At 41.4% G+C, this 11,013-nt stretch overlaps 2 protein-coding genes across 5 annotated transcripts; one reads left to right on the forward strand and one right to left on the reverse strand.

The window, feature by feature from the left end:
• Positions 1-482: 482 nt before the first annotated feature.
• On the reverse strand, positions 483-5,451 carry LOC109776645 (meiotic nuclear division protein 1 homolog). The gene is made up of 10 exons (XM_020335302.4): positions 5,290-5,451; positions 4,697-4,777; positions 3,860-3,976; positions 3,469-3,507; positions 3,073-3,180; positions 2,938-3,000; positions 2,807-2,858; positions 2,600-2,644; positions 2,423-2,502; positions 483-824 (listed from the first exon to the last, which is right to left on the reverse strand). The coding sequence occupies exons 1-10, from the start codon at positions 5,290-5,292 to the stop codon at positions 789-791; spliced, it is 624 nt and encodes a 207-aa protein (XP_020190891.1). The 5' UTR covers positions 5,293-5,451; the 3' UTR covers positions 483-788.
• Positions 5,452-5,523: 72 nt separating this feature from the next.
• LOC109776647 (SURP and G-patch domain-containing protein 1-like protein) lies at positions 5,524-9,626 on the forward strand. 4 transcript variants are annotated; one of them, XM_073500247.1, is made up of 10 exons: positions 5,524-5,687; positions 6,013-6,399; positions 7,309-7,435; positions 7,560-7,666; positions 7,751-7,894; positions 8,281-8,418; positions 8,503-8,682; positions 8,978-9,156; positions 9,242-9,296; positions 9,388-9,626. In XM_073500247.1, exons 2-9 carry the CDS (start codon positions 6,015-6,017, stop codon positions 9,266-9,268), a joined length of 1,287 nt encoding a protein of 428 aa, XP_073356348.1. In that variant the 5' UTR covers positions 5,524-5,687; positions 6,013-6,014; the 3' UTR covers positions 9,269-9,296; positions 9,388-9,626. The 4 variants fall into 4 exon arrangements, with proteins under 4 accessions (XP_073356348.1, XP_020190893.1, XP_073356350.1 ...); XM_073500249.1 differs by having other exon boundaries at positions 5,581-5,687; positions 6,003-6,399; XM_020335304.3 differs by having other exon boundaries at positions 9,242-9,626.
• The last annotated feature ends 1,387 nt before the right edge of the window (positions 9,627-11,013 follow it).

Genomic DNA, 11,013 nt, shown 5'->3' on the forward strand with positions numbered 1-11,013 from the left:
AATTACTGCAAAAATGGGTGGTTAGCCACCTTTTTTGCCCCCTTTGTAACTTGATAACAGAATTTTGTTTATACATATATATAAAATACGATGACTGTGCTTACGAAGAACCAGCTTTCGGTTTCCACGGCCGCTTAGACCATAGCTTACAACAGCAACAACAAACTAAGCCCTCACGTGCCTTAGCAAAACTAAGCCTCAAATGGTCACAACAATGGATAACGGTTTTTTTTTTTCTAGGAGGTACTCCCTCCTAACGTAGAATACTACTCCTAATGTAGCCTTAGAAAACTAGTAACCGAGCAAACATGACAACAACGCAAAAGACAAAATTCAGATTCTTGCGGCCAGGGTGCGAAAGAATATTGGAGAGAAAGGCCTATTTCTATTCGGGAACGTCCTCCATTATACTAGAATATAAGAGAGGCCTGTGCCGTTCTACCTTTCGCAAGGTGGCGTTAGTTACGTGTCATACAAGTCTCTTCTTATTTCAGATCCTTCTTTTTCTTCCTCGTCAGATTACTAATCTCTTAAATGCATGTGCCAAATTCATCTTGTAGCACCGTTTTAACGTAGTGAACATTCTCTCCTGACGACAATGATAGGCAAGGCATCTCACCTCTACATAACAGAACATGTGCAATAATGGCATCATCTGCTCAAATGTTAAATAGCCGACGGTACGGGTGATTCTCACCAATTTTGGGTGAACTACTCTAGATCCAACACCACGTGCTGAGGGAGACTGCACACGATGATGCAATAGGGCATATGCAGGCTGTCGAGCATTACTGCAGATACTCAAAGTCTTCAGTTATGCCCACCTGAAATTTCACGACAATACACATCAGAAGAAAGCAGAACCGGTTTCTGAAATAAAATCGTCTTGTCGAGGACATGATGATATGGATTGCTGAGGATGCAAACAAGCCCACGCTTCTCCCCAAGATGAAGAAAAATCTCAAACTTTATTAGTAGTTGTTACGTGCGACATCAATCAAATCAATCAATCAAAACTACTCTATCTTCACCTTCGAAACATTCAATTCTTTATACACATGTTTCTATCTCCTAGCAAGCACAAACTAGTAAAAGGATGGCAGGAGCTTCTGAATTCTGGTGTCCTATTTGATTATGCCCGGGAGCAAGGCATGCCATTTTACTCTTAGTTTCTTAAACACTTAAATCGAGCAAGCTGAACACATACGGTGAAGGAGCTCTACTGGACAAAAGGGCTTCACAATTAAGTGGGCAAGCAGCTTTGAGGGGTCTAAACACAATGCCTCACGTAGATCCACTACTCCATGGATAAAAGATACATGGCACAAGCCACATCTAGTCCATGAAGATGGGTAGTCGCAGCCTTTTTTATGCCTGATGGCAGTCATAAGTTTGTTATGTTATTATAGGAGAGATAAGCTGCAAGAACAAATAACAGATGGACATGGTTTATTGGCTCATAGTTATAGAGCTGATCCAAAGTTAGCTATCGGGTTATTGGGGTCAGCTGACCCAATGGCCAAGAGCAAATTCCTTTGTAAATATGTGATACTTAATACTCCCTCTGATCCATAGTAAGTGTCACAGCTTTGAATTAAGGTTGAACTAAGCTTAGTTCAAAACTGCGACACTTGCTTTGGATCGGAGGGAGTATTAATTAGTACTCCCTCCGTCCCATAATATAAGAGCATTTTTGACACTAATGTAGTGTAAAAAACGCTCTTATATTATGGGACAGAGGGAGTAGATGACAGTGACACCAGTGCAATGGAGGCTGCCCCGTTCCTCTTCTCAGGTGTCTACGCCCCTGTTCTAGAGCCCAAATGGCAAGCATACAGCAAATTCTAGCGTGTTCATGTACCGCAGCCTTACATAATCAGCATAACCATCATGTTACACTCTTAGTAATATTACTTTACGAAAAGAAAGAGTGCCAGAACGTTGTGTAGGTAGTTAACAAGAAGAAATATATTGGCTGACCGGCAAAAAAGATCTAGCTGTGGCTAGCAAGGACTTGAAGGATAATAAAGGTTTACTGTACATGCATGATAATTTACTTGCTAATATAGTAATATCAATGAGGCGGGTGATCTTAAGTTTGCTATATTTATGGTTTCATCCATTTGAATGTTTTTATGCTCATCAATAGTTATTGTTGCACTTGCCCAGAACCATGTCAATCCACTCTGTACTGTACCAATGAAAATGTCCAAGCAGCATTCTACTAACTACAAACTGTTGATTCTTCCAAGCTTCAAGCATTCTACTAACTACAAACTGTTGATTCTTCCAAGCTTCAAGCAATGCTTATGAATCATTGGTTCCAATCGTACATCGACCCAAGAAGTCAAGTAACAGCATGCCATCTCTCTATTTTCCAAATTTCAATCGTATATCGACCCAAGAAGGGCAGAAAACATACCTCCTTGTACATGTGTTCAAGCTGTTCTTTTGCTTGCGGGAATGTAGTTGAACACCATTGTTGCAAAGTGAAGATGTTGTCTGAAGTTTCATTCAACATGATATTAGCCGAAGTGATGATAGGCAAGCCGAAAGCATATGAACTTCTCACGAAGTTGACAAGTGGAATTACTAGTACCTGTCCATCTGTTAGCTGCCGAATGGGCAACCTCAGTAGCATCCTCTGCAATCATCACCATACAGTTTAGAATAAAGTAATTTACTGCAAGAACTTAGATGAAATGGGATGTTTGCATGGAAACATGGTCAGAGTGATGTATCAAAACAATAATAGATGTCCAAGTGCCAACGCCCATGGTAAAATGAGGAATGATGGATCTCATACTCATCGCCTCTAGTGCAGATGGATCACTATCAGCATAGGCAGCTAGTTCTTCCTGAAATGAGTACAGAATTTGTTGAGCAGCACATGGCACTGATAAGAACTAATTAAGAGATGAACAGATGTAAATGAACCTTTAACTTCTTATGGCGTAGCTCTACAGCCTTCAGCTCCTCCAAAGCGTCTTCTCTCTCATCCTAGAGGAATGTACACGAGTTGATCTACATCCTTCTTGCACAGCTCAATAGAGGAGATGGAGAACAACTTACAGTGTCTTCCCTGCCTCTTTTCAAGTCATCTCTCTGCTCAAGAAGCTCCATGTAACGTTTTTTAGAGTTTGAAAGATCAGACTCCAGCTTGTTGTAGGTAGTCCTCAGCTAAAAACAAATTCAAAGAAGAGGATCAGCCTGAATCTCTATTCTAACATCTAATGATCAACAAGGATACGAAAGTGTACTAGAAAGAGTACTAATTTATTGAGATTTTTCTACTCTGCACCACTGTTATAAGTCGCTCTTAAGAAGTTACAGGTGATGGACTTAATTCGTATCATTATGCGTTGTCGGTTGTCGTGAAAGTCCAACCATACATACATGCAAAGTCAAAGTTTAATAATGACATTATGCAATGAAAGAAGAGCAGAGTTCACTTTATCATAGCAATACCTGATTTCCGGCACAACTGGGAAGACTCCAAAAGTACACCTGCAAGGATACTAATAAGTTCAGAAACTAGAAACTAGAGGCACATGGATGATAATGTAAGTTAAACAAACAATTGGCATGCCCTCTCTTTGTGATGCACACAACATGCAAAGTTACAGTATGTTCGACTCATGCACAATATCTTGAAGAACGTATTATCTTAACTAAATCATTGAAGAACATGATAAGTCAATAAACCTTTTGTGAATTAAAGATAGATCAACTTAATGCATATCCTATATGCAAATAGCTACATGACCGGGAAGTGTGAAGACAATTATTCTTTTCCCATTCATGCTACACAAACATATAAGCAGAAATTCTACAATAACTGATAAGCAGAAGAACTTACAGAAGTTCCTATTTTGTCTCTCAAGACAAGATCATCATCCACCAGGCTTTGCACAACATCCTTAACAGACTGGCTGATCACTCCTTTTTTAGGACCCATCTTCTCAAGCTCTTTAAGCTGAAAGGGCAAAGAGAGTTAGAGATTTATGAAACACCAAAACATATTGAACAGTCTACACAGAAAAAATAACTCTGTACATATTAATGAGTGTTTGTAAGGCAAAAACCAAAAGGCGGCATGCCTGAATGAGACTTTAAGTACACTGAACACAGTTCATCAAAGCACGATGACACTGGTATATAGTTGTATATAGTACTCCATCAGTGTATATTGAACCTACAACTTTAACCTAAACTTTAACCATCAGTGTAATATTGATGACACTGCATGTGCATATTAAACCTACAACTTTAACCTAAACTCTGGAGTATTATACATACTGCTAGCACTAATATAAACAGTTGTAGGTTCAGGTATTAATGGTGAAGAGTAGCTGGAAACAGATACTGATTTCTTGTGCAAAATACATAATGTAAGATGGAGGTGACAATTTGATAGTTTAAAATCAATACATAGAGCGAAAACAGGAATGAACTGCAGAAATTAGCTTGGCATCTGGCATATCACTAGCTTTCTTCAATCACCAACTTTCCAAAGTATAATTAAACTACATAAAAGACCTGTCGGTCCATCTTCAAGCTAAAACTTCCACATTAGCACCAGAAAGAAAATAACCCATGAGTTTGTTGCTTCCGAACAAAAAGCAGTCACTGCAAACAGCTAATCTTGCTATACTGAGGTAGAATAGTATAACGAAATCTCCACAGAAGATCTTACCAGATAGAAGTCTTGACTCTCGTAAAATATTTGAAGCATTTGCTCCCGCTTCTCCTCCAAGGAAAGGCCCCTCTTCTTCGACTAAACACGATATGGAAAATAATCAGCTAAACATCATCCATTTATTTACAGTATATAAAGATGCTTGCAGATACAGTACAAGAAAAGGTCACCGCAATTCCAAATTCGTCGTAGGGAATGTAGTCCCAACAGCCCCATGGCATTGTAAACCCCAACTGCACCCAGCAGCATACCCAGTGACCCACAAGCAACTGACAGTCTGAGATTTGCCGAGGCAGCACGTGTGCTACGCTAAACTGAATTATATGGCGGTAAGCTGCAAAATGCACCTTCAATACGATGGCCGGCAGCGTGATAATGGAAAACCTAGTGTTGGAAGGAAGATTCACAGCCCGAAATGTACCGACTTCTCCAATCTAAGACTTCTCAGTGTATAACCCAAGTACCTCGCGAGCAAGAGGGGGCTTCACTTCCAGTTCAGCCGATTCACGGACCCAGTGGCTGCCCCGACCAAATTCGGCGGCAAGTGGTGCGCAAGGCTGAAGGAAGGGGGTGGGGGAAAAGGAACTCACCATGGCAGGCTATGGAACACCGCCGAGCCGGTTGAGAGGGAGGGCGGGGCGGCAGCCGGTCGCCGGAGACGGGAGGTCGGCGTCGCCGGAGAGTGAACGCCCGCCGAGAGACGCGAGAGCGAGAGGGGAAGGCCGGTCGGTTTCGGTTTGCTTCCAGACGAGGCGAGGGTGCGTTTTGGACCCCCGGCCTGCCTACAAATTGGGCCTGCTGGGCTGCACCGACGCAGGCCGGCGGCCCGGGCCTGGAACCCGACTTGTCTCTGCCTCTCCCACCCACGCGGAGCCGAGTCGGCATCATTCCATCGTCATATTCTCTCTCCTCCCCGATTCCCCACCCCCACCCATCGCACCAAATTCCTTCTAGGGTTTGGTTCCCCCGTCCGGTCTCTCTCGATCAGGTAACTCCCCCTTGCCATCCGCCCTCCCGCCCGATCCGATCCTGCGATTCGAGGCCTCGCATCTCCGTCGATGAATTTCCCCCCATTTTTTGCACGCCAAGTTTCGGCTGAATCGGCCGGTCGTTGCTTGTAGATTTATAAATTTGTTGGAATTTGTCTGAGGGGGAGGCTAGATTCCCCTCCTTCCGGAAGTAAATAAATAGGGATGATCGCATGCATGCATGCGTCTAGGGTTTATTTCGGTGGATTATATGTTCGGTAGACCTGTTAGCTTTTGTGTGACCACCATGGTGGTGTCTTGATTGGAGCTTAAAGGATTGTGTAGCCATGGATAAGGGCCTCTTCGCCAACGACGGCTCCTTCATGGAGAGATTCAAGCAGATGCAGCAGGAGATGCAGGACAAGGAGAAGCCCGTGGCCCCCGCCGCCGCTGGCGCTGTCTCCTCTGCGCCGGCCAAGCCTGTCAACCCCAAGACGCCTCTTGTCATTGCGGCAAACAAAAGGCCGCTCGAGGTGAAGAAGGCTGGCTCGGTCTTGTCGGGTGGGAAGCTGGCCTTTAGCCTCAAGAAGAACAAGATCCCCATTGTGCCTGTCAAGTTTGGAGCCGATGAGGACGACGAAGACGACGTTGCTGGTGTGGAGAGGGGGGATCATGCAAAGCGGCACAAGTCCATTGATGCTCCCTCAGCTGCTGCCCCAGCTAGGGTTGTTGGTAATCATTTTGTTTCATTTGCTGCTATTACTGTATTTCTTTCTTATGAATACTCTCTGAGATCATATGCCCTTACCATGGGTAGTAGCTATAAGGGCTTTAATTTTGACAAATATTTTTGAACATTAGAGATGTTGTATCTTCTATATGCACATGTGCACAATTGTGATCAAGATTGTCTCAAATGTGATGAACTTATTCTGAGCTAAACATGTTGGTGCAAAAAACAGTTGTTTCTTGGCTCTTGACCTGAGAATTGCAATACTTACAAAGATACACTGCTTATCTGATATTTTAATCATCATAGTATTTTAATCTTACCTGTCAACTTAACTAATAATAAAATCAATTGACATTGCACAACACCAGTGAAACTCTGCTTTTGCCTAGCCATGCATAAATTAGTAGCTTGTCAAATATGGACTTCAGTCCTCAGCATCTAATATGCTCCAACTGATATTATTGAACTAATAAAATCAATTTACATTGCACACCACCAGTGAAACTATGCTTTTGCCTAGCTATGCATAAATTAGTAGCTTGTCAAATATGGACATCAGTCCTCGGCATCTGTAATATGCTCCAACTCCTATTATTTAACTAATAAAATCAATTTACATTGCACACTACCAGTGAAACTCTGCTTTTGCCTAGCCATCCATACTTTAGTAGCTTGTCTAATATGGACATCAGTTCTCAGCACCTGTAATATGTTCCAAATGCTATTAGCAGCAGAAAGTTGTGAAGGTTTTGGTTTTTCTTATGGCTGCAGCTTATAGATTAACTGTATCGACATGGCTGGGAAGGATGTTGATTGAAAGGGTTGGAAATATGGCGCTACTGCTACTGCAGTAATTTGCATTCCCTTGTTCACGCGCTTGATATTAATGAGTTCTTAAGTACATGCAGCCTCAGCACCACCAAATGATATGACAGTGAGGCAGGTTGCTGACAAATTAGCAAGCTTTGTTGCCAAAAATGGGAGACAGTTCGAGGATATTACACGCCAGAAGAATCCTGGAGATTCACCATTCAAGTATGACGGCCGTAGCTTTGCTTATCAACGCAAAAAAAAAGAAAATGCTTACATTAAATTTGGAGATCAAAATTGTATCATTAACTGTTGCAATAATAAACTCTTAACCTTTGGTTATTTGCAGGTTTCTGTTTGATAAGAACTGTTCAGACTACAAATATTACGAGACTCAGCTTGCTGAAGAGGAAAAGGTGCATGCTCAAACAAAGGATGCTCAGGCTTCAAAAATTGGTTCGTGCCAGACAATATCATTACTTTTGGTATCACTTATCATCTATGCAAGTTCTGATGGCATATGTTCTTGGTAAAATGCAGTTAATTCAAGCACTGCAAGCTCCATAGCACATACTGGTGCACAGAGAAGCTCATTTGAACAAAGGTCTAACTATCAAACACCTGCTTCTGCTTTATATGGTGCATATGAAGGTAGTTCTTCCCAGGGAAGCTCATCTAGTCATGGTAAGTTACTTGAGGTGTCTGTGGATCACTTCCCTTTTCTTAAGCTTGCGTGCTAGTCTGGTTTGATTGCTTCCACACTATTCCAGGGTTGGGTACGCATGTTACGTAATGTTTTCTTGAGTTCGCAGTTCTGCTCCGCCAGTTAATTGTCATCGGATTTTCTTCTCTGAGTTTTTGGCATGCTCTGTACTGTAGTATTCGTGTGGCCTAATGCATAGAATGGACATATTATGATGTTCCTTTATGTGAACAACTGAATTCTGTATCCTGTTATCATCCTACATTATAGTTTTCTTCAGAAGATGATATGTCTTTTATCTAGCAGTTCGATCCTTTTTTCTGTTTTGTAAATTTTAGTTGGTTGATGCTGTCTCATGTTATTACAGGTGGTCAAAGTATGTCTGCACCCTCAGATCCAGTAGCATTGATGGAATTCTACATGAAGAAAGCTGCACAGGAAGAACGGAAGAGACCACCAAGGCAGTCAAAAGACGAAATGCCACCACCTCCATGCCTTATTCAGGGTACATTTTTCACATTTATTGTTCGTCGCTCTGATGGAAGGTTGTAGAGACTTTATTTACTATTCATCTTTTCTTTCTTTCCAGGTCCTCCTAAGAAGGGACACCACATGGGGGACTTCATTCCACAAGAAGAACTCGAGAAGTTCATGGCACGCTGTAATGATGCTGCAGCACAAAAGGCTACCAAAGAAGCTGCAGAGAAGGCTAAGATTCAGGCCGATAATATTGGGCACAAGCTTCTGTCTAAGATGGGCTGGAGGGAAGGTTAGTCCTCAAATTGAAAACTAAACACCAAAGCTCCAGTTCTAGTAAATGCCTGTTTGGCATTAGGATCTTACTTGGCCTGTTGGATTCTCTTTTATAACAAGAAAATCAAATGAAACAATGAATCCTGTATTCCTAATAATCCATTTGGGTAGCTTGTGAATTGTTAAGTTTACGTCTGCATGCATTCCTGCTAGCCTCCCCCCTGTTGAACACTTCTGCTCAGTGACCTAATTAATCCTATGGTAATTGTACTCAATTCAGTTGTAGGTGCTAAATGTAGTTTATTGTGCAGGTGAGGGTCTTGGCAGCGAGAGAAGTGGCCGTGCAGATCCCATTATGGCTGGAGATGTGAAACAGGACCACCTTGGTGTTGGTGCTATCCAACCTGGTGAGGTGTCATCTGAAGATGACATCTACGAGCAATACAAGAAGCGAATGATGCTAGGCTACCGCCATAGGCCAAACCCACTGGTATACTGCCCAGCCAAGCCATGACCTTCTTTAATGAATGATTTGTTATATACTTTTGTCTCATATGTTGTGCTATTTCCTGCAGAACAACCCAAGGAAACAATACTACTGATGCAAGGGGAGGTCAGCCAGGGGGAGACGTAAGAAACCAATTTTGCTGCAATGTTTTGCTCACAGAACTAACTGCTGCTTTGGGAAATGACTAACAGTATTGAAAGCTTTGTTCATCAGCAGAGAAGCCCAGAAGTTGATTTATTCAGCAAGTAACTTGGAATGCCACAGCTTTGGGGCTTCCTGGGGTTCTGCAGTAGCTTTGCTGTTTTAGTGTTTGTTTAAGTACTACTACTATGAATGTGTCCTACGGTGGTGTTCTATGCCAAAGTTGATGTTTCAAATGGTGATGTATTTCTACCTCTGTTGGTGGACAATGTAACTTTGTGATTATGGATTTTCTGCTGGGACTTCCTTCAGTTGATTACTGTTTCTTTTTTTGGCTAGTGCAAAGCGAGTGTGTGGTTGTAGTTGCTGTTGGTTGTTTTTTGTGGCTACTCCCTCCGTCGTGGTTTATTAGGCACCCTCACATTTTGGGTTAAAGTTTGACCATAGATTTAACTACTAAAATATAAACTGTGTCACAAACATTACACTGATATTGAATACAAAGTCAACAGTATACTTTTTGTAGCATATATTTTATATTTTGTTAGTCATATAGATGGTCAAAATTTGACCCAAAGTACGGAAGACACAATAAACTCAGACGGATGGAGTAACTGTTACATATGCCTAAAGGAAATGAAATCTGGGCACTGAATTTGCGAGTTGTTGGGCACTACGATGAATTGTGTTGATGACTTACTGAAGAGACAAGTCATTTGAGGGGGGTGATGTCGAGGTTTTTCTTTTTAATGAAACTTGATATTGTTACCTTAACCAGCCTATAGTGGTAGGAGCTCTTGGGTGCTCCACACCCCTATATGAATATTAAATGTAAAAGAAACCCAAAAAATTCAAAAAAAATCTGAAATTTGAAGATATCAAACCTGGGTTTTCAATGTATTCTCATGTGAAATTTTGTGTAAAAATATCAGAAAACATATCGGTGGCAAAGGAAATACTGTCCGAGCAAAAATCCATCCAAACAGTTTTTTTTCTATACGCAAGAATTTTTTGTCTTTTTGCCACAAATACATTTCCTGGTTTTTTTTCAAGAAATTTCATACGGGAGTAGATTGGGAACCCAGGTTTGATATCCCAAAATCTCATATTTGTTTTTTCAAATTTCTCAAATTTTCTTTTGATTTAATGTTCATATAGGGGTGTGGAGCACCCTGGTGCTACAAATACGCTTCCGCCAGGTCTTGTTCTAAAACAAGTGCCAATGTTTCTTTTTTTTCTAAAATTTGCTTTACTAATTTTTGTGATCTTGAACTGTCGGACCAGTGACAAAGGAATTTTTAAACAATACTAGCAAACATGCCCGTGCGTTGTAACGGGAGAAAAAAATCTACGCATTGTCCTACTAAAAAACATAACGTAGAAAGCGCGCTATACGGGATGTGGTAAGAGAAATGTGCAAACTTTGCTGTTATCTTTTTTTTTGGCTCACATTGTAAACACCTAGAAAAACCTCATCTCGTCCAAGTGAGAAGTTGGTGTCGGGGAGGATATATGGAAAATTGCATTTTTGGAATTTGCAATAATGCGACGGGCGAACGACGGGAATTGAACCCGCAATCTTTGATAAAACAACAAAGAAAAAGCATGCACAATAAAATTCTAATTATTCATGTGGTTACTTTTGACTCATTCGTGACTTTTTTTTTTGGTTTTTCCTTTACGTTATGGGACATGCTT

This window comes from Aegilops tauschii, chromosome 5 (assembly GCF_002575655.3).
Source record: "Aegilops tauschii subsp. strangulata cultivar AL8/78 chromosome 5, Aet v6.0, whole genome shotgun sequence".
Taxonomy (NCBI): domain Eukaryota; kingdom Viridiplantae; phylum Streptophyta; class Magnoliopsida; order Poales; family Poaceae; genus Aegilops; species Aegilops tauschii.